Source organism: Borostomias antarcticus (assembly GCF_949987555.1).
Source record: "Borostomias antarcticus genome assembly, chromosome: 3".
Lineage (NCBI taxonomy): Eukaryota > Metazoa > Chordata > Actinopteri > Stomiiformes > Stomiidae > Borostomias > Borostomias antarcticus.
Genome location: NC_140236.1, coordinates 21,898,764 through 21,921,748, shown reverse-complemented (window position 1 = coordinate 21,921,748; position 22,985 = coordinate 21,898,764). Strand labels below are relative to the sequence as shown.

General features: G+C 40.9%; 1 protein-coding gene across 1 annotated transcript in view; it reads left to right on the top strand.

Annotated features, from left to right (window-relative positions):
• The window catches only part of parlb (presenilin associated, rhomboid-like b), a gene marked incomplete at its 5' end in the record, with an annotated part of 51,849 nt that overhangs the window by 5,262 nt on the left and 23,602 nt on the right, over positions 1 to 22,985 (top strand). Inside the window, 6 exons of the mRNA XM_084436075.1 lie at positions 86 to 226; positions 321 to 369; positions 2,062 to 2,157; positions 8,643 to 8,792; positions 8,906 to 8,976; positions 9,160 to 9,261. Coding sequence (XP_084292201.1) covers positions 86 to 226; positions 321 to 369; positions 2,062 to 2,157; positions 8,643 to 8,792; positions 8,906 to 8,976; positions 9,160 to 9,261 — 609 coding nt within the window. The remainder of the gene's footprint in view (positions 1 to 85; positions 227 to 320; positions 370 to 2,061; positions 2,158 to 8,642; positions 8,793 to 8,905; positions 8,977 to 9,159; positions 9,262 to 22,985) is intronic.

Genomic DNA, 22,985 nt, shown 5'->3' with positions numbered 1-22,985 from the left:
TGTTCTTTTGGAGAGGAGAAGAACTAACTCCATGTCAGTTTACAGGCTATTCTTTTGGAGAGGAGAAGAACTAACTCCATGTCAGTTTACAGGCTGTTCTTTTGGAGCAGCAGCCATCTGGCAGTATGAGTCACTGAAGTCACGGGTCCAGAGTTACTTTGACGAGGTCCGGACAGACTGGCTGGACAAACTACGGCCACAGAAACAAGGGGATATTCGCAAACAGGTGAAACAAAGATTTTCACATGGTAAGATTACTGATCCCCAATGCTATTGTGTTGAGTTTTGGCTGACAAGATCAAGATCTGTTTTTGTTTCAGATCAACCAGTGGTGGAACAGTTTAAGTGAGGGCCAGCGATCTGTTACAGGTAGGGCTGAGACAGTTGGTCAATTTGGGGTTCATTTGTTAAAATCACTGTTATAACTGCATCATTTCATTTTCATTTCATATACTTTATTGTTCCCGTGGGGAAATTTGTTGTGGACTCCGCTGGTCCTGCAGGTCATAAGACAGACATCGCAATCATCCTTAATACATGAATTTAAGTAGACAATAAATAGCAATGGCAACATATTGCACAACCCTCAGTTGATATATTGCACAACCCTCAGTCAAGTAAAATAAAACAGTCAATACAATCAATACAGTGTTGATTCAGTCAGAAACCAATAAGGAAACAGTCAGTACAATAATCCAATGAACGATCCAGAAATGTCATTGTCAGTGCTCTACTATACCTGTTACATACCAAACTACATGTGTGCATTGAGAGTCCTGATAGACATGTGAATAGCTGTTTGGCTGCTCCGGGGAGCTCTGAGTCTCCTGCCGGAGGGCAGCAGTGGCCTGTTATTTCTAGCCTACCTGTCACAGGGTCTCACATTGTCCTGTGCATCGGTGAGCGGTTGACATTTGGTGGGCATGGCTTCAACTCCTGCTCTCCTTGCATATCTATTTTCCCCATTTGTTGGGGTCACACCATCATGTAATGTTATATTTAATTTTATGTTTTCATTGACTTATTTTTCTAATTTTTATCCAAGTTATTGGACATTATTTGCGTCGGTTGATGTTTTCAGTCATTCTGCTGCGTGCGTAATGGCACTTTTGTGGGGGAACTACAGTAGGCCTGTCACTGATGTGTCATATTTGTAATGGGCAATGCGAGCAATGCTATTTAATTTGTTTAGCACATTACATACACATTGCAAATTAATTAGACATAACGTTATCCTACATAGAATAGGTAGGCAAAACAGCAGGGCAATAGGAGATGTGTTGATTCAGTTCGCAATTCGTATTATAATTGCGTTTGTGCGACCTCGTTTCCCCGTGTGTTCATTTTTAGCATTATTTTATTGATGGGGTAAGTAGAAGACACTTGTTACATCAAAATTTCATTTGGGAGCATGCAATTATGTGGAACAATCGATTAGCCTGGCATTGATTGATTTGTTTTCAGTAACTTTGAAATCGATTTTAACATGTTTTTAAATGATTTTTCACGGTGCCCACCCACATCCATTGTATGACCTAAACGGTGGTAGAGCAATTATCAGACTTTCTCAAAAGTGCTAGTTTTGTCAACTTTTTGATCTGAACCATTGTATATGATCATAAGTAACCTTAAAACAGGGCTAAACATGATTTTCCCCTTTACTACTCCTTTAAGGCTCTGTTTTAGCTGACCTCTTCTTTGGACCTCTTCTTCTTTCTTAACTCCTTAAGAAGGTTCTTCTTCGGGAAACGCAGCCATTGTGTGTTTTGGAGGCAGGGCTCACTTGCAAAATAGGTCTCCGTCTCAAAGGGACTCATGGGCAGAGGTCTAGTTATATTTGTATTTTATGTAGGGCTAATTTGTAAAAGAGATCTTTCTCTGGGGGACCCTGCTTAAAGATGAAATAAGAAAATAATATTGGTATTCATATTGATATTGTGTGTTTTTGGAGGCAGGGCTCACTTGCAAAATAGTTATCTGTCTTAAAGGGACTCCATGCTTAAATAAAGGTGAAATACAATTATACTTTAACTCTTCTCTTCTTCCTCTCCTCTCTCTCAGGGATCATCGCTGCGAATGCTGTTGTCTTCTGTTGTTGGAGAGTACCATCCTTGCAACGCTCCATGATCAAATACTTCACATCCAACCCTGGCTCCAGTGAGTACAGGGCAAACTGTCCTATTCTGTCACTTGATAACCCAACAGCCTTCCCATGGTATCTAACGTGCAGATGGTATTAAAAGCAAATTATGTGATGTAATATGTTTTACTCCCAAATACCCAAATGCTCATTGGGATCCCTAGCAAGAGCCTCCAAAAGCTCCAGTACACCCAGAACAGTGCTGCCAGGATCCTGATGAAAGTGGAGAAATATACCCATATCATCCCTATCCCATCTTTTCCCTGGCTCCCTGTCTCCTACCAGATTGAATTCAAAACCCTTCTCCGAACTTTCAAAGGCACCCATGGTAATGCACCTCCCTACCTTAAAGAAGAGATTGGGCCTTTTGCTCAGCTGCCCCTCGCCTCTGGAAAGCCTTCCCTGACAATCTGAGGGCACCACCGACTCAGGGCTCTTTTAAGACTGGTCTAACAATAATATTTATTCTTATCTTAAAGACCTACTTATTTAGAAAAGCTTTTTGTAGTAATGTGTGTGTGTGTGTGTGTGTGTATATATATATTTATACAACGGGTAGTTCCAAAAACCTCGCAAATCTGATTGGTTAAGAGCCATTGTATATGCCACGATATACCACGGGTATAATATTATATAATATATAATATTACTGCGCCAATTATTCCTGTCTGTAAAAACGTTAGTTCCATTGCATAACGGTCTGATGGTTACATTACGATTTCTCGTCAAGAAAAATTGAAACATTCCAATGTCAATTTTGAGTTGTTCTATCTGTCCTGTAGATAGACAGATACCACTCTAATTTATGATCACCACTTTTGCAACTCGCAGTTGCACAGCAAAGATAGGCTACACTTGGTTCATGGCTGACTAGGTTGGTCAGGAGCATTAGTTTTGGTTGCTAGGGCTCATTGTTCGTAGTTTTGAAACTCCATAGCAATGTGATAGTTTTAGGAACTACCTTTCTTACCTTTCGAGTTCACTAAAATCGATATTAAAGGAGTAGTAAAGGGAAAATCATGTTTAGCCCTGTTTTAAGGTTACTTATGATCATTTACAATGGTTCAGATCAAAAAGTTGACAACTAGCACTTTTGAGAAAGTCTGATAATTGCTCTACCACCGTTTAGGTCATACAATGGATGTGGGTGGGCACCGTGAAAAATCATTCAAAAACGTTTAACTCTCGATTTCAAAGACAAGAAGCTCACCGAGGGGGTAATTGGTGTCCGTTGGTGTTTTGACATCAAATTCGCCGCAAAGTATGAATCCTGTAGGGTTTTATTGATTATTTTATGAAATCCATTGACTTGTATTGATGCGACCGATCAATCTGTAGAGGGAATTCAGGAAGCGGAATTACTTACGGTAGCTATTGTTATTGTTTATGTTAGCTAGGGTATAATTTCTTAAGGGTTGTGCAGAACACCACGCCACTTGGTAGACATCTCTGCAGATATAACCTGAGGCGGCCACTGCATTATTGGCCCAATAAAACCAAATGGGGGCGCTAGAGAGCTCATTTTCGGTTTAGGCCTAACCGCCATGCAGAGCTTTCCGAACCACGGTACAGTGGTACCAGGGTATGTCTAATGGTCACTGGAGAAAGAAGAGCCTGATTGGCCACAGGGTGGCACTATAACAAGACAAAATACATAAAAGGGGCTAAAATGCTAACTTTGAATGGTCATATGTCATGCCCCGTTGGACCTAGAGTCATGAAGCTTTGGAGGCATATATGTCTCATCAGCTGTAACAAATTTGCCTCAAGGAGCCATAACTTCAGATTATGTTAATTTGCAACAATTTTGTTTTTGAAAAACACTTGAAATCTATCTCCTCCTAGGAAGTTTTGTCAATCTACATGAAGCACAGTATATAGAATCTAGCATTGAATATCTAAAGTTCCATCTCGGCATAATTTAGAAAATTTGATGAAAATAGCCACTGTGAGCAATTGAATATTGCAGAGGGTGTGGCTTTTCACAAAAAGGCATATAACTTCTGAAGGAATGCATGGAACACCACAAAACGTTGTGTTCATATCAACAATGTCAGCCCGAGGCAAAGCCTCCATTACTGGCCAGAATAAACTGAATGGGGGCGCTAGAGAGCTCATTTCCTGTTCAGGCCTAACCGCTTGGATGGTATTTCCGAAAACAGATATCGTAGTACCAGAGCATATCTTGAGGTAACTGAAGAAATATGAAGCAGTTAGGCCAAAGGGTGGCGCTATAACGAGCCAAAATTCTTAAAAGTGGCTTAAACGCAATTGATTGCTGTAGCGCCCCCTGTGGCTAAATGGGGTTCATAATGCTTGTATGGGTAGCTGATGGCATGCTCTACAATTTACTAATTGGGCACAACACTGTCAGATTACATTTTGATGTTTATATAAGCATTGTTGTGCAAAGGGACCCCCATTGCACTTTCATCGTATTTTCATTGCTAGAATTAATTTTTTAACTCTGAAATAATCAAGATCACTACAATTGAATGCATATGGACTCCACTTTAGTTTGACAGTAGTCATTCAGGTCAATTGGATTGGATGTAGCTATGGAGTGTCTTCCTCATTGGCTTTGATGCGTTTGTTGCGCTTGGCCCCGTTATTGCTGCTTGCAGCTATATTTATTATTGTTATTAAATTGAGGGTTATTGGATTTAAATGAAGGATCATTCTCCTGTCAGTGACTGGCTAGCACAACACATGTACTCTGATACCTACCTGCACTAAAAGGAGGAGAATATCTTCCTCTCTTTCAACATACCTCTCTGGTGGGCAAATGCTCATTGTCCAGACAGAGCTCATCCCTCTCCCTGTCTATCCACAGAGACCCTGTTCTCTCCCATGTTGCTCATCCCAGAGACCCTGTTCTCTCCCATGTTGCTCATCCCAGAGACCCTGTTCTCTCCCATGTTGCTCATCACAGAGACCCTGTTCACTCCCATGTTGCTCATACCAGAGACCCTGTTCTCTCCCATGTTGCTCATCCCTCTCCCTGTCTATCCACAGAGACCCTGTTCTCTCCCATGTTGCTCATCCCAGAGACCCTGTTCTCTCCCATGTAGCTCATCCCTCTCCCTGTCTATCCACAGAGACCCTGTTCTCTCCCATGTTGCTCATCCCAGAGACCCTGTTCTCTCCATGTTGCTCATCCCTCTCCCTGTCTATCCACAGAGACCCTGTTCTCTCCCATGTTGCTCATCCCAGAGACCCTGTTCTCTCCCATGTTGCTCATCCCTCTCCCTGTCTATCCACAGAGACCCTGTTCTCTCCCATGTTGCTCATCCCAGAGACCCTGTTCTCTCCCATGTTGCTCATCACAGAGACCCTGTTCTCTCCCATGTTGCTCATCACAGAGACCCTGTTCTCTCCCATGTTGCTCATCACAGAGACCCTGTGCTCTCCCATGTTGCTCATCCCAGAGACCCTGTGCTCTCCCATGTTGCTCATCCCTCTCCCTGTCTATCCACTAGGGGTGTGCCTGAATACGGTATTCGGATGAGTACAAATAGTAGCTTTTTCCCGAATAGTAAATTCGTACGAATATTGTAAAAAATATTCGGGAGGGGGGAGAACAGTCAAATATGTATGAGCGAGCGATACGCGCACGTTCTGTCTGCATGTTGACATGACACGACGAGGGAGAGGGAGAGAGAGAGAGAGAGAGAGAGAGAGGTGCACGCGATTGCAGTCTCGCACCTGCTGTCTGTCTAGACAATGCGGAGAGGGAGAGAAAGTTTTGAGCGCGCTAATAGTAGGCACTAGGCAGGCAACAAACGTAAGCAGCACCTAGGGCTTTTGTCCCTAGTTCACTGATTTATTGAGACAGTTATTGGATTTTGTTTTCTTGTCGTAGCCTACCTGCTGCAATAGCCTATGTGAACTGTAGAGGAGGACCGGTAGCTAGCCTGTTAGCTCAGTGTAGTATATCTAGCTAACGCTAGCTATTTCAGCTACGCATGCTCAGCCTCTCACTAGCCTATACAATGTCCGGCGATTTTGAAATATGAAATAATTATGAAAGTATATTTTAACAACTGAAGCACAACTGATCAAATGTTTGACCCATGTTGTTCAGTTATCAGCACAACAGAATAGTCTAGTGTAGGCCTAGGATAGGCTATAATCAAAGTCCTTATCTCTGATATAACAATAATAAACTATTTAAACAGACTAAAAAAATAATACGAATAATTTCACTACAATACCCTACTTACCCATGGTTTAAGCACTGTTGAAACCTGAGTAGGCTATAGGCCTACAATTAGGCCTAGTCATTTTCCTCGGCTTATTAGCCTAGGCTACATTTCATTTGGCTTTATGTCATATTTGCTGTGCAAATGCATGATTGATTGAATATGTAGCTTATCAATTGAATATTTGGCTTGTTGGAATATTGTTTATTGAACATTTGTAATGTTCTTGTCGTCCATAGGCCCGAGCGCGTTCTAGAGGTGCACGCTTTTTTGAACCATTTAGGCCTACGCTTTATTGTAGTGGCTCACACATGATCCTAATTTTAATAGACCTATATAATTTGTGTTTAATGGTTGTGCTGAAGCAGTAACATGATATGACCCCTCCGATTTGTTTGGAAAAGGAAATGAAAAGCAGAAACTTTGGATTACGGACTCCTGACAACTTTATAACTTTAAAGTTATTTCTGGATTAACAAGCCTTTAATCCATCGGGCTATATAGGCCTACAATAAAAACACCACCATGTTTCGGTTTTTATTGTAGCCTACATATGGTTCAAAGGCTTTTAAATAACTTTTCCGCCCAATAAGTTAATCAATTTGACCGAGCGCGTCCTCACGTTCCGCAGCTAAAATGCAACCGGTCCAAACTAACACAAACCCTACACATGTATTAGTTTAGAGTTTAGTTTATTGGTTTGAGTGTTAACTGTTTATCTTTTCAATTATATTTATAGTAATATATGTTTATTGCTGGGTTTGTGAAAACCATTACTAGTACACCACGCTGCCTGTGTCACATGGTTGCAGATAATATATTAGATATTATGACACAGGAGAAATAGGGCTACTATAGCTGTTCTAGCAAAGTTACTATGAGGACTTATATTTTTATTTAGAAAAATGTTTTTCAGTTTCTAACTAAATGTAGAATGTCCCCCAGTTAAGGGTGGTGGTGGGGTTCTCACACTTAATAGTTTGTTAACATAAAAACATACAGGATGATGAGGAGGAGGAATTATACTTCATAATTAATGATAATAATAATAATACAGTAGGACCCCACTTATCCGAACCCAACGGGACCGAAGGTCGTTCGTATCTCTGAAATGTCCGGATGACTGAAACATATGTTAAAATGCACCAAATTCAATAAGTGGTATACTTGTTTCATATAGACTCATAATAGACCGATAAATACCCTTAATTACTTGTGAAAATGCATCAAAATTGCAATCAAATAGCCAACTAAACTCATATAGCCTAGCCTATAATAGACCTACAGTAGCCTAGAATAAAATAAACGAATTTCCACTTGAGTGCGTGCTTTGATCAAATACAGTACTTTATTCTCAAATGAGGCGTACGCTGCATCGATAGGCTACTGTATTCGCAGAACAAAATGGTATAGACTAAAAACAACCCAACATTAGAACAATTAGAGCAAATGATAATCGATGAATAAATAAATGAAATGACAGACACGTTGTCGTGTCTTAGGCTATTGTAGCCTAAAGGAAAGTCTCTAAAACAACCGATGTAGGCTAACGGCTATAGGCTATTATTTAACAAATACAGTAGGCCTAGTAGGCTAATCTACTTGCTTACAACACGTCTGTGTTCCTGAAGTCCATTAACTGGGAACGAAAAATTACTCGATGCTCCTCTGCTTCAGGTTGCTGACGCGCTTTCTGGCTACCAAGGAATGCAGCTCTCGCGCAGCAGACTTGTTTGCGTTTTGCGCTCGACATTAGAGCAAAGAAATGAAACGTGACAGTAGGCTAACAGCCTACAGGCAACATGTAGGTCTGCAAACAGTTCTGTTTTTATTCACAGTAGGATACAGTACTGTAATGAAAATCCCACCAGTAACCAGATAGCAGGCAAAAAAAAAAAAAAAAGTTTTTTAAGCCTGTCCGGTAGACCGGGAGGTTCGGATCTCTGAAGTTCGGATGAGTGGGGTCCTACTGTATATATAAACAGCAATTCTGATGTGTTGAAAGCACAGCAATTGCAATGCCAATTAATATTAGGCTAAAGAAATAACATTTCCCCTCAGTTTAAACCGTTTTGAACTGACTTCCGGTTTAAGCCTCGCCCACTTCCGAATACGAATACGAATAATTAGCTGCCAAATACAAATACAAACAGTGGGCTCCCGGCACACCCCTACTATCCACAGAGACCCTGTTCTCTTCCATGTTGCTCATCCCAGAGACCCTGTTCTCTCCCATGTTGCTCATCCCAGAGACCCTGTGCTCTCCCATGTTGCTCATCCCTCTCCCTGTCTATCCACAGAGACCCTGTGCTCTCCCATGTTGCTGTCCACATTCAGCCACTACTCCCTCTTCCACATGGCGGCTAACATGTATGTGCTCTGGAGCTTCTCCACCAGCATCGTATCCATGCTCGGCAAGGAACAGTTTATGGCCCTCTACTTGTCTGCAGGTTTGTATTAATATTCATGTTTAATTATGATATTTATGGTTAGTTTAGACCTGAAAGCGGTGTCTGATGCCACCATGTCATTATAATCGGTCACTTTGTCATCATTACTGTAGGTGTCATCTCCACATTCTTCAGCTATGTGTGCAAGACAGCCACTGGGCGTTTGGGTCCTTCTCTTGGAGCTGTAAGAACATGTCCATTATTATGACAGTATTTATTTTTTATTTATTTGATGCTTTATTTGGATAGAGTGAAGGAGGAAGTGAGATAGATAAAGGGTAGAACAGCACGGAGAATAGGAGCTATTTTACATATTTACACATTTTACAGATTTTTAGCCCCCTCTCTGACATAATTTCCTGTTCAGTCAGGAGCCATCATGACAGTCCTGGCTGCAGTCTGTACCAAAATGCCAGAGGCCAAACTGGCAATCATCTTTCTCCCCATGTACACTTTCACTGCAGCAAATGTGAGTAAACGCCTCAGTCCCTCACACAAGCACCACCAATCCCTTGGTTTCCATCAGAAATATCAATGAACTACTGAATTAACTCAGTAGTTTGCTATTCAGCATTATCAGCCCTGTTATAAGGTTATTTATGATCATATACAACTTTCCATATACGATTTTTGACAGACTGCGCTCTTGAGATATTAGTGGTCATTGCTCATGTCATGTTACAGCAATGGATGGAAGTACACAATGGATCTCTATGGGTTAGGGGTGTGACGAGATATTGTGCCATGAGATATCACGATATAGAAATGCAACAGTATGCTTTGTCGAAGAAAAACTGTCTTGCCGTTTAAAAAAAAAATATATTTAACATATAAAAAGCAACTTTGGATACCCAGAAATTCGCTATAATTATAAAATGGAACAATAGGGCAATGACAGCATTTTGTTTTTTCAAATAAAATACTATTACACCAGTTAAATGTTCATCATTCAAGTTTTGTAAAAAATATTTGTTCTAGTATCGTATCGATATGGTGAACCCAGTATTGTGTACAGTGCCTGAGCCTCTTATTTTGGAACTTTTAAATAGCAGCAGCGCGACAGCACCGCGAAGTCAGCGCAGTGGCGGGGTCCACCGTCTTTTCCTACACTGTTGCACAATAACCACCAAGAGGCAGTGTTGATCAAGCAACTTCTAGTGGCAGCGGTAAAAAGCACTCCCAAGTCGGGGCCGTTTGGTCTCAGGAGCCAGAAAATAACCTTTTTGGTAAACATTTCTGGTGAAATTATGTAAATGCAAGTATGACGTTTTGCATTTTGTATGGAGTATCCTGAAGCATAGGGGAAACTAGAAAAATAAGATTCTGGGGCTTGCTCCCTTTCTATTTTCAAATATCACCCTCAACATAACCAAAAAGAACCAAATGTCTGTCCGCTTGACAAATTATCATCAGAAGTGATTATTTTCAAGCACTTTATTGTACATGTCACTACCTCACTTGTATATAAAAAAAAAAACATCCCAAAGTTTATGAGCCTCAATTTAAGCCCAAGAGGACCTTTCTATCTAGAAGACTACAGTGGCTGAGCCAAAGTTCTTCACTGTACCTCAAATCGGAGAAAACAGAATTTTCAATCACTATTCCAAATGGGATTAAGCATCTAAAATATGTTAATATGTACTGCTATGCTAACTGAAGTGAAGAACATGGAAAGTGAATACTATTGTAGGAATGCTTTTCAATGGTATTACAACTTATTTGATGTATATTATGCAGATAGTGTAGCTTGTCTAAATCAATACACTCATGTAGTGTACAGTCATCACTAGTTATCAAGAAGCCAACCATCAATAGAGTATAGTAAACTTTAACTTACAGATAAACACTGAATACAGCCAAAAGGAGAAACTAAAGCACAGCTCAAACATAAATTAGAACACATTTTTTTGGTTAGATCTCTGTGCTGCTTATCTATGCTGCACTCCGGCCACTAATCATATTCCCTTTTTTTCTTTTTCTAATTTACCCCTCACTAAGCCACACCCCCGAAATGCAGACTGGCCAGTCACAGCTCAGCATAGGACAGGCCCTGACAGAGGTCCCACACTTTCTTGGCGGCGCTGCATTGACTCCAATATAAAAGTTTCACATTTTCTTAATTTTCAAGCTGGTTTTGTGGACTTTGTTTGCTATGGTGAAACATTGTGCCTGGGGCACTCGTAATAGTGACACCCATTACCCAGAGAGGTTGGAAGGAGAGATATGTTTTTTTCCCTTTCCAAAACCAAAATCAAACCCTGAAAAGTCAAGTGTAGGCTGTGGATAAAGCTATGTGAATGTCCTCAGATCCAGTTGAACCCCTCAAAGATCAACAGCTTTTTCTGCGCCAATGTAATTCATTACTTTTAACCGTAAAATAATGTTATGCTGTTTTTAGCAGATGTTAGCTTGTTAACCTAAATTAGCTTAACGTACACTACTACACAGGCCCGATGGCTAGCTATCCATGGCGCTAGCAAGCTTAGCCAGCTACTAACAGCTAACTTACTCCTGAATATAACGTTATATGGGCCGACTGCTTTTGCTTCTTCAATCAATCAAAGCTTTATTTATATAGCGCATTTCATACCCAGAGGCAACACAATGCGCTTTACAGAGAACAAGGGAGGTGGGCAGACATCCCACCCCTACATATTCCAGAGGGAAGCAAAAAAACAGTAATCACCCGGGGGCCAGATAAGTGAGCTGGAAAAACTCTTCCCTGACCCCTCTCAACGAGGCGATCGAGCAAGCTCCTGGAGTATGTTTGTCTACCGGCTAAGAACATTTATAGAGCAATAAATAACATTAAATTACATTTTCAGAGTAAGAGAGGCTAATAACATCATAGGAGAGACATGGCAAACACTGGTGTATGTCTGTGTGTGCATGAATGTGCCTGGGCCCAGATAGAGGCAGGGGTCAGGGGTAGGATCGGGGTAGGAAAAGGATACGGACCCAGGTTAGGGTGAGGGGAAGGGGATCTGAGCCCAGGACTGGTGTATGTCAGTGTGTGTGTGAGTGTGCCTGGGTCCAGGTAGAGGCAGGGGTCAGGGGTAGGGTGGGGGTAGGAAGAGGATACGGACCCGGGTTAGGGTGAGGGGAAGGGGGTACTGGGCCCAGGCCTAAAGCCGGAAGTGGACTGTTGTATGTCTGTGTGTACGTGTGTGTGTGTTAACTTCTTCTTAGTGATTGTAATAGTGAATGGAGACTTACTCAGCTTTACAGGAACAGTGTTGCTCCTTAATGTTGTTGTCCTCTGTCTGAATCGCTAAATGATGCCGTGGTCCACTTTTACTCTGATCTGTAGACTTGAGCTTCTTTCTTTATTTCGTTACTGTGATTTCGTTGCTAAGAAGGCTCTGGGAAACGATGCGCCACCTAGAGGTTCATATTCAATTCATAGCATATCACATTACAGTGCTACAGTATTTATTTATTGATTGTACATTTAAAGCTCAATTAGATAACTTGTTATGGTTCAAAATTCACCTTTACTTGCTATTATTTTATGAATTGGCCTTTGCAAGACCCCAAAAATCGTTTTCGTGACATGAGACTGCATGGGTCCCTGCAAATTTATTATTTTAGAATTTTGGTGTACTGGCTAGTACACTGGCGGGGAATCTTGTGGTGGAAACGTAAGTGACGTGTTTTGCGTGTCACAATATCAGGAAGACAACAAACACTTATTTTTACCATTTATCTACATGCACATAAAAGAAAGAAGACCGGTATTTACCTGCACAAAGCCGGGAAGCCATCCTCCCAGAAAGTCCATTGAAGTAGCTAAAATCTTCCAATCCAGTCTGCTCCACGCACGTTTGTTAGCATATTTTTTTCCCATCATTACAGCGAGTGAGTGGGGAATTGTGGGAAGTGTGATTCTTAAAACGCAGTGCCGATTTTATCACGACCAGAGGGGCTGCCAAAGTGCCGAGTTATCTCATGTAGCTTTAATGTCTTTGTATGCTCAGCATCATTAATGAATGATGAAATGAGGTCCCGGATTTCCAAGTTTAGGTTTTTGGATCTGGAATTAATTAAGGAATATCAGGGCAGGTGTTCCATAATACTTTCTAGTGGGATTACCAGGGTCACACATTTAAACTGATGATATCCCCTCAAATAAGCAGTTCTAGGTAATACTCTTTCTGCTGCGTGGAAAATGCTTCAGAATGAGCATAGCAGCCTTGCTGACCATCATATTTTGATGTTAGCGTTCCATACGCCTATAGGTTAAGGCCTGCCATATTAGCTCAGCTCTGGAACTTGTTACCCGATGACCTCAGGCAGGCAAACTCAGTTTCATCTTTTAAATCTCTCTTAAAAACTCATTTTTATCGCCAAGCCTTCTTGTAGCTTTTTATCTTCCATCTGTTTTATCCTGTGTTTTTGCTGCTTTACTTTTATTACCGTTTTTTTTATGCATATTATGTTTTTCTTTTAATGTGATTGTCGTTTTATCTGTAAAGCACTTTGTATTGTAAAATTAGAAAGTGCTCTATAAATAAAGTTATTATTATTATTATTATTATTACTTGGTTCACCACGGATCTTCCTGAAATTCCTCTTTTCATTGTTTCCAGTAGGGATGCAAACAATTAATCGAAAATCGATTTATTGGTCATTACTTGATCTACTATCAAACAACGTGGTAGGATTGTGTATTTTCAAATCATGTTAAAATAAACCTCCAGAGGGCGCAATATATTCTATATAACGAAGCAGCCATCTCAGGAGAAATGCAGAGGAGAAATCAACAGCAGCATATTTTGAAAAATGAAGTGGTCCAGGCAAAGCATTGTGTGGGACCACTTTGAAAAGAAAGGACAAGAAGCCACTTGCACATATTATGATGCCGTGTACACGTACAAAACGACGACAACAGCAATGCTCTATCACTTGAAGAATGTTCACTGATAAATTGGATGTCCTCGTCTCACCTGCAGGAAACCCACCATCGGCTCAGTGCAACCAAAGTTTCCACTAATCCAAAGTCCAAATCCAATTCCTATTTTGATTTTTGATCATTGACTCACACGAACAACCCAATTCCTTGTTCAATGATTACAGATCCGATTTGAGAATATTATTCTTGATTAAACTGTACATATTGGAGGGGTTCCTTTGCAAAAACAGACATTTCCGTTTTTAGGCCTATTAGCTATCCGAAATCATGTTTGCCCGTATCTATGAAACATGAAAGAATGAAACAAAAAATGCAGCTCCGCATCATTGAAATGAGGTCCCTGATTTCCAAGTTTAGGGGTTTGGATCTAAAGGAATGAATTAAGGAATATCTACCAGGGGCACAAATTTAAATTCTCAATAACCAATTGTATGTATACCATAAAACTTCAATTAAAAGCCGAGTCCCAAATAGATAGCCTGTCCCTTTTACTCACCGGGTTTGGCTACACGTTTTGATAAATAAAGGCCGGTCTCAATTAGAAGCCGGGTCTACATTAGGCGTACAGAAATTGTTTATCTGGTTGCCATGCGACGCTGCAAATCTTTTTTTTCTTCTTTTTTTCTTTTTTTAAATTTGCACATACCGTTGTGTTCAAACATTTGCCCGCCATGGCGACACAGAGAAAGAAATATGACCTCGGATTCAAGCCATCAGTAATCAAATTTACTGAAGAAAACTCAGGAGAAGTGGCAGCACGACATTTCTCAATTGATCCTAAGAGAGTGAGAGAGAGGCAAAAAAATAAAGCATAACTCAACGCCTGTCCGAGGAAGACGGTAAAAGGGCCAGACTGCGTGGCGGGGGTAGGAAGAAGGCTAGCGAGGAGCTAGAGATAAAAATGTGCAAGTGGATCCATAGTATGCGGGCACAACATCTCAGAGTCTCCCGTGGGATGATCAGGGTTAAGGCTAAAGAAATCTATGCCACCGCGAGTGACAGCAGAGATGAGGATTTTGCTGCTGGTGCTGGCTGGCTTGATAGATTCCTCCACCACAATCACTTTTCTGTCAGAAGACGTACAACTGTGGCCCAGAAAGATGCCAGGCACTTCACCGAGAAGCTGGTGCATTTTATCACGTTTTCGATGCGGAAGATAGAGGAAAAGAAGATCCAAAAGCTGGACGTCATAGCTATGACGTCAACAGCTGTGTGGTTCGATATGGTGGTTCGATAAGGATATTAGTCTTTCTTGTGAGCGCTATCAGGTTGTCACTAAAGCCAACAGCCACCGATACTGCTTTAGAGCAGTGCTCAGGTACATCGGTATAAAAGTGATCAATGCATTTTGATGTAGTATTTCTGTTCTTATTGGTACACACTCTTGTTGGTAACTTCATGACTTGAGTCAAGTTGCATGCATTTGTCACTCCCAAAAGTTGTTTTTTTCAGTGTAGACTTTGCACTAGACTAGACAAGAATATACTTTGACAAAGGCCACTACGTGAAATACAGACCACTGAACATTACCTAGTGCTTGCCTCTTGCCTAGGGTTGCCAACTTTCTTACTCCCAAATGAGGGACACTATTTTGCCAGGCAGGGGCGCGGCGCACGTGCCCACAATGGTGGAACTTGAACGTTTTCATTAGCCGTAGACCTACTCATTTCACAATTTCACAGCACAAACACCTACTTGCTTAGCTGTGGGCGTTACACTAACGATATTCCAAAGACACCAAAAAGCATTGGGCATAAACCAGCCTTTCTCAAACATATTTGTCCCAGATCCGAGTAATGCATGGACCTCTTTGGGAAAGAAAGACTATGTATACTATTTTTTTTTTTTTTCATTACAACTTTCACATAGCATGAAAGAATGCACTGAATTAAATTCAAGTGAACTGTCTCTTATCAATTGTCTTTCTCTTAGTTGTCTCATCCTGAACTGTCTCGGTTGCTCTCTCCTTGTCTGTCTCTCTGTTGCTAGTCTGGGGCCTTCCTCGTTCGGTGTTGTTTCGCCGGTCATCGCATAATCATCCAGTCTGGATCGGAAGACAAACAGTTGTAATGTTTTTACTGTAGGCTGCACATGGTGAAGTTTCGAGTAGATAACATTTGCGACGGCATCACCAGGCATAACACAGACGAAAATTGTAAAAGAAGATGCGAGGAGAACTACCGGTTAAGGAAATATAAAACAAGCGGATGTTGGAGGCGGGTTCTACAGGCCCGAGCCGGATGATGGGGCGGGCTTAAGGCAGTTAAGTAAATAGATACCAGGCTCTTTTCCCCGAGGAGAGACTGGTGACGCGAGGCTACTCTGCTGCTCTTCTCTGTTGCCTCTGTTACTCTCCTGTTGTTATATTAAAAGATGTGCGAGCATTCCATTTTTGCGTGGGGATATCATGGTTATCGCCACGGCTGGAATGCAAACTGACCAATAGAGACAATGGACCGGATCTATACCGTTGTATAAAGTACAGTATGCTTTCTTTAAGTCGTCACTCACCGGTTTAATCCACGGCTTTTTCGCTTCCCATAGCTACACAATCTTTTCTTTTTTGGCGGTTCCATTTTGATATTAAAATACAAACCACAACACCAGTGAAAATGTTACTTGGTTTAGTTTAGATTTCAAAGAACACGCTGAGTGGTCGGTCAAGCTGGTTTTAAACAAAGAATAGTTTATTCTATGTTACGATTCTGCAGAGTCGGACAAGAGCACAGGAAGTGAATCCAGGCTCGTGTGAGTTCACTTGAGGACGAGGGATAGTTGAGTTGAACGTGAAAAAGGAAGTGACATAGTTTCAGGATGAAGAGGACAGGGAAGTGATGTCACACAGGAATAATTTGTAGTTTTAACAGACTGATCTATGAGAAAGAACTACAAAGTTAGAACAACAGTTAAGTAGGAAAACAGAAAAACTATTCTTGGAGTGAACACATGGGTGATGACTTGAAATTCATTCACAATTCCCCGGTTTGTGGATCAAATATCCACAACTATAATAGAAATGAAAGAATCAACAATGTGGAATCAAATTATAAAATATCATAAAAATAATCAAACAGATTTGGTAAAAACCTAATTCTAAACATGCAAACCATGTAACAAAACTCCTCACAAAATTTGGCATAAGCAAGGTAAAAAGATTACATGATTACTAATCTAAGACACATTTCATATACTCATGACTGAGTGGGGAAAAAAACTATTTCTTTGTTTTAGAGGAAAACCCTTAATTTTAAATTAGAACCAACAGATTATGTATCAAAATATTCCAAATATTCAATGTCAATGGCACAGACATTAAGGTCTTGAATTGAATTAATAGTAAATTTTACTTTTTCTATTATCATTAAGTCAGCATAGGCATATCTGTAACAGCAGTTAAACATACACTTAAGAATATTTTAAAAAATATTAATGATGAAAAACATACATACAAATGATACACACAGATTTGAGAATATCCAGGACTTGAAAAAGCATTAAATTTAGGAACATTATTTAAGATCTGAATACCTTTCTTGTTTACTTCATGGAACTCAATGCAGCATTTGGCTCTGAACTAAACGAACAGCAGATATAGCCAGTATTATCTCCAAGGGAAGTCTATTTTGTAGCACAATTTTTTTCATGTAATTTACTTCTTTAGCTAAGGCTGAACTTACTTGGTATTATGCGTTCATGTGTCATGCGTTCATGAGAGAAAGAATATACCGAAAACAAATTGAAAATTTTCTTAGTTGCTTTCAAATCTTATATATGCAGAATTTAGTATCTTCCATCCATCTTCGTCTACCGTATAGACCCAACAGTCAAGTGGAGTGCAACATTCAAATAGGACAAACGAATACTGGGGTGTGTTCTTGTCTTTTCCTTCGTTCAATGGCTTCAGTTTCAGGAGAGAAATGGTTTGAGTTACTTTGGTGTCCTAGTGAGTGTGGGGTGTATGTTTATGAGATCATGGCTGTGGAGCTTGTCCACGTTGCCATAACGATCCTGGGAAGGAGGTGACAGGCAAGGTCACTTCTTTCAATAGCTCCTCCTCAGAGGAAGCCACAGTGTGGTGGCCCATGATTGTGTGTTGCTGGAGTGGTGGTCAGAGTTGTCATCCTGACAGCAATGAGGAAAAGGTAGTGTTTTATTCTTTGTCTGATTCCTCATCTGAGGAGAGTGAGCTTTCGCCCTGGTGGTTACAGTTCCGATCACAACCCAATGGCCTGGTTGGAGATGATGCAGGAAGCCCTCTCTGGCGTCCGGAATGGTCACCTTCCCTTAGTGAGGATTTCATATGGGGAGCAGTCTTGCAGGTTTGGCAATGTCTTTGAGAGACATGGGAGGAGAGACCTGTGAATCCACAGATGAGAGAGACAGCATAGACAAAACAGGAGAGCAAGAGGAGAGCACCGCAGCTTTAGCAGCGGAGTTAGCAACCATACTACCTATAGATACAGGATCAGAGGTTTCAACAGGAGCTTGGCCTTTGCCCATTATGTTACTAGATCATAGAAAATATTACACATTAAGTTTACCAGTTAACGTGATAACATCCACTGCCCCTTTTACATAAATAACTGAATGAATGACCTTATGTAGAGCCAGTCCTCTGGTCTCGTGTGGTCTCCCTGTTCTGCATATAACAGTGAACTCTGGTGTAAAGCAATATCTGTTAACATCCTTCACTACCCCTGTTTTTTGAAACATGATCTGGTCAGTGTGTTAATTTGAAAACATAATGAAAGCATGGAGGATGCAGTATAGGTTATGCTAATTATGACATGAGCATTCATTCAAAATCAGGGTGAGAGGAGAATATCTGAGAGGTTTGAGCGTGGCTTATTTGATTTCCTTCACTATGTCGACACAGTCATGTTTCTCCGCCTTCTGGAGGACGAAGCAGAATTAAGAACAGTGCATCTTTGAACTGCACGGTCAACAGTACATTCTGATAGACCAGCAGCCTTGCTGTGTGCAGGTGTGATGTCTCTCCCTGTAAAAGAAGAATAGACACAGCATGCAGGACATGGACAAAACAGCGTGCGCAGTGCTATTAGGTCTGAAACATAGCGCCAGTGGTAGCTGCCACTGATTTCAAGTAGGACACGAGTCCTCTTAACAGAGTCAAGTCTTTTTGGAGTCAGAAATACTTAAACAGGGTGTGTTAGTCATTCTCTGTTTTAAGCGTTGTTACAGTAGAGCCAGTCGGCTCGTCAGTCCATGTAATTTTGTCAGGGGGAGCTAGCTTTTGTCTAATGAGGGTTATGTCTTGCAAAAATCAGGGATAGACTCTGCTGTAGCCTAGTCCCAAGCAGTGCATTTTTTTTATTATTATTTATTATTATTACAAGACCAAGGTAATCAACCTGTCCCGCACCAATTGGATTTAGTTCTTAAAAATTCTATGGCCATTTCCTAAAATAAAACAACACTTTCGTGTCATCAAACCATCACTCCTTGTTTCTAACAAGAAGTTGATAATTTAAAGAGGGGAGACCTAACCCATTATGTAAAACAACGCCCTCTAAGGGTGAAAGCAAAAATTCCCTGAAGTCAGGGTGAACAAATGGAAAAAAATGCATTACTCAAACCAAATAATATTAAATTAATAGATTCATATGCGATTCTCAAAGTCTGAACCAATATAATTTATCTAAACCGTTCTCAAGAGAACACTAGGGGTGTTGTAAGTTGAGCTCTTAATTTCAATAACCACATTTCTGCGTTTGAGGACAGAGTTTTGAGCACGCTTCGGACGTGATGGTTTCTTGGGTCTGACAACCGCTTGGTTACTATTCTTAAATCTAGTCTAGGTCATATCTATCTCTTACCCACAGTCAGTCGGGCAACGTGGGGGTGAGGTGTTTGACCAGCATCCCACGAACCAAGGTGTCAGCCCATCTGTATGGGAAGTCGGTTACCCCGGTTGCTGGAGAGTCACCTGGTGTGAGTATCCATTCCTGGAGTAGCCTCCATCTCTCGTCCTGTGCCTGTGTCTACTCTGTAAACAAACTTCAGAAATAATACGTGACACATTTGTTTTACCATGCAGCTGTCTCTGTGGGCCGTCAGACGCACAGACAGAGCTGCATGGGCAGTTTACATACAATAAAAGACAGACGAAATAAAACAGACAAAATAAAAGACAGACAAAAGAAAAGACAGTCAAAAATAAAAGACGTTTCAATTTCTCATCACCCTTGTGGGTAACACCAGGTCTTCTTAGAAATTATGCGCCGGAGGTGCATAAACATAACAAAATAAATCATAGAAAACAGTTTTGATAAATTGGCGTGATGTCTTTTTCTATCTTTTTTTTTTCTTCAATATTTCAAGAATATGTCCAATTAGCTAAAGGCCGTGACCCATGATATTGTAGTGTGGTGGTTTTACCTTCTTAGGATGGATGATATCAATTCCGTTGGAGTCACACCTCCGAAAACTAGTTTGCAAAGCAGATCTGAGCATATTAACCCTCTTGGCGCCAGTTTTTTATTTATTTATTTATATTTTGACATATAAATTTCAAAAGAGTGTGGCTTTAAAGTGGTTAGAGATAGAGACTCACTGTAAATGAGACAAATGTTGAGAATGATCCAAAGTTTATGTTGGGTCTAAATGTATCCTACTAATTTGCATATTATGATGTCATAGGGTGGCGGCCAACTTGAATTATGCCATTTTTCAAGGAAATATGGGATATTTTTAATCAATTTGAACTTATTTCAACAAATTTCCCGACCTCTGTCCATTTGTTATGTTATCCAAATATCAAATGAACAGGAAAACAGTAAATGGTAAGCCAACAGTAGTAAACAAACTAATTACTATGCCACATAGTAGCATCACTCACGTAAACAGAAGGCGTCTCTTAGTCGCAGAGGCCTGTGCACCTATCTATCCAGTGTACCTATCTATCCAGGTGACACTGTTTAGTTTTTCAGAGTGTGGTACCTCTCATTGCTAGGCACAGCACACAGAGCCACCCCACACTGGCCCTGCTGTCCCCTCTCAACATAGGCCTACTCATCATTGTTTACAAAATGCAGAAATGACAGGATGATTTCAAATCTGTTCCTAGATCACTTTGCCAAATCCAGGTGTAAAAGTTGGCCAAAACTGTGCCCAGTAATCATCAATCTCTAATTTCTCTACCAGCCCCATGGACAAATATCATCCAAAACTTGCTCACAATTGAACCTTATGGCAGCCATTTGGCAATTTTCCAACGCAATAATCTACTCAATTCTGCTGACTCGCTCTCTCAATAACTCCGCTCCGCTCAACCCACAACTGAATGAACAGTCATCGTGTGTATTTATAGTAAACGTGAGAGAGGACAAAAACATATCTATAAATATACTGTGCTTACTGTAACTGTACAAAATCATTGTTGTGATTGGTCATAAGTTGTGTGCGCGCAATTCATTTGCAGGCTGCTCTTCCTCAGAGCGGCCACGGTGTCTGAGCTTGAAATATGACGCTATCTAGTCAGACTGGCCGAGTGTCATGGAGAGTAGGAGACTTACCCTCAGCTCTGGTGAAATCGGTTGTAACGTGAACCACGGAATGCGCAGGGCTTTGTCATCTCAATCATTCTCAAATGACCAGGAAAAGTCACTAGATTTGTCGAGATTATTTTGTTGTACGTGGGATGTGTTATTTGTACAAACACGACGCAAAAACTCAACTTTAGACGGTAGGCTATCTTGCAATCGAACTCTCCATCCTGGTATTTTCGAGTAGTTGTATATCCCCATCCACAGGGATAGACAAAGTAGGCTACTGCACCAGGCAAAGCAACCTATCCCCATAGTTTACAACTTTGTGTTTGGACGTAAATACGGAAGTCGGCTACACAAATGGATAAACCGAAGCTTGCCAGACAGTGCAATTTGTCTACTTTTACAGGTAAAAAAACACTCGTCTCTAGGTCAAACTATTTCAGAAATATGCCGTCCTAAAGAACATATGGTATTTAGGTATAAAATAGGGAACTCGTAATGAGATTTCCTCAAATATATTGCATTGGAAGATGGTGTCATACTGAATCGAGAGCAAAGTTATACATGTCTGCCATCTAGTGGTGGTGGAAAAAATCGAGGTTTCAGCGTGTAAATATCATAAAATCACTGTTTTACTCAGTAACGCAGCTTGTCGCAGAAATGCGACTTTGGCGCTAAGAGGGTAAAGTTAATATGACAATAATACAGTGAATTGAGTGTGAAGTTAGCATCATCTAACACAACTTTAATTGGCAGTCATTTCAAATTATTAAAATACTTGCGGTTCCAACCGGTTTGGCATTCATCCGGTAGTCCAGGAACGACAGTTGTCTTTAAATCTCAGCACCAATGAATGTGCATCTGAAATCAGCTATAACATGAAATCTTAAACGGAACAAAAAAATTTTTTTATTTTTTTATTGGGTTGTTAGACAATATGTATGCAGATTAAGATATTGGCAAATATGAATGTTTTTTTTTTTTCTCTCTTTCCCCCCTTGTCACATACACGCTCACTCTCCCTAGACCTTCCCTACTGAAATATCTATCTTATCTAATCAGAATCCACCACCCTGTGGAGTACTAACAGAAGACTTCTGTATTCTAGCGTATAGTCTAGATGTCCTCTGTAAATATCCTCTGCTGTTGCAGAAATAACAACGGTTATTAGATAGGTCAAACTTGCTGTTTCGTTGTGAATATCCCTTGTTATCTCTGTACCCCCCTGATTGTTGTTGCTGTCCACCCGTCTGTTGTTGCCCAGTGCGAGTGTTGTTGTTGAAGTACCTAAACTGCGCTGCCTGCAGTCTTGCAGAGTCCCTTTTTATCTCAGCTTCACGTTCATTGAGCAGATGGATTATTGGCAAGCACGGTTTACCAAACTCAGTAACCAGATGTTCAACAGAATTAGCAGTTCTAGCATAACCTGGATGGTCATCTTGTGAGTTAGAAGCAGGAACAAAGGGATGGGGCAGATTTGGTTTGGCAGTGTCAAAGGTGTGATCAGGGGTCACAGAGACACCAACTGGAAGGCGAGACACAGCAGGAGGGTATGACACAGGGAAAGCAACCATATGGTCAATGGAAGAGGGCCCGGAGGGAGGGGTGTCAGAAGAGTAATAACCTAGAGGGGTCGATATTTTAGACATCCAAAGAGTTTGTGGGGGCGGGGGCTCCAAAAATAGTACCAGTTAATGGCAAGGGAGTTGATACCTGAGAAGTAGCAGGCGCAGAGGTGACAGATGGCTGAACAACAGGAGGGGACGTAAA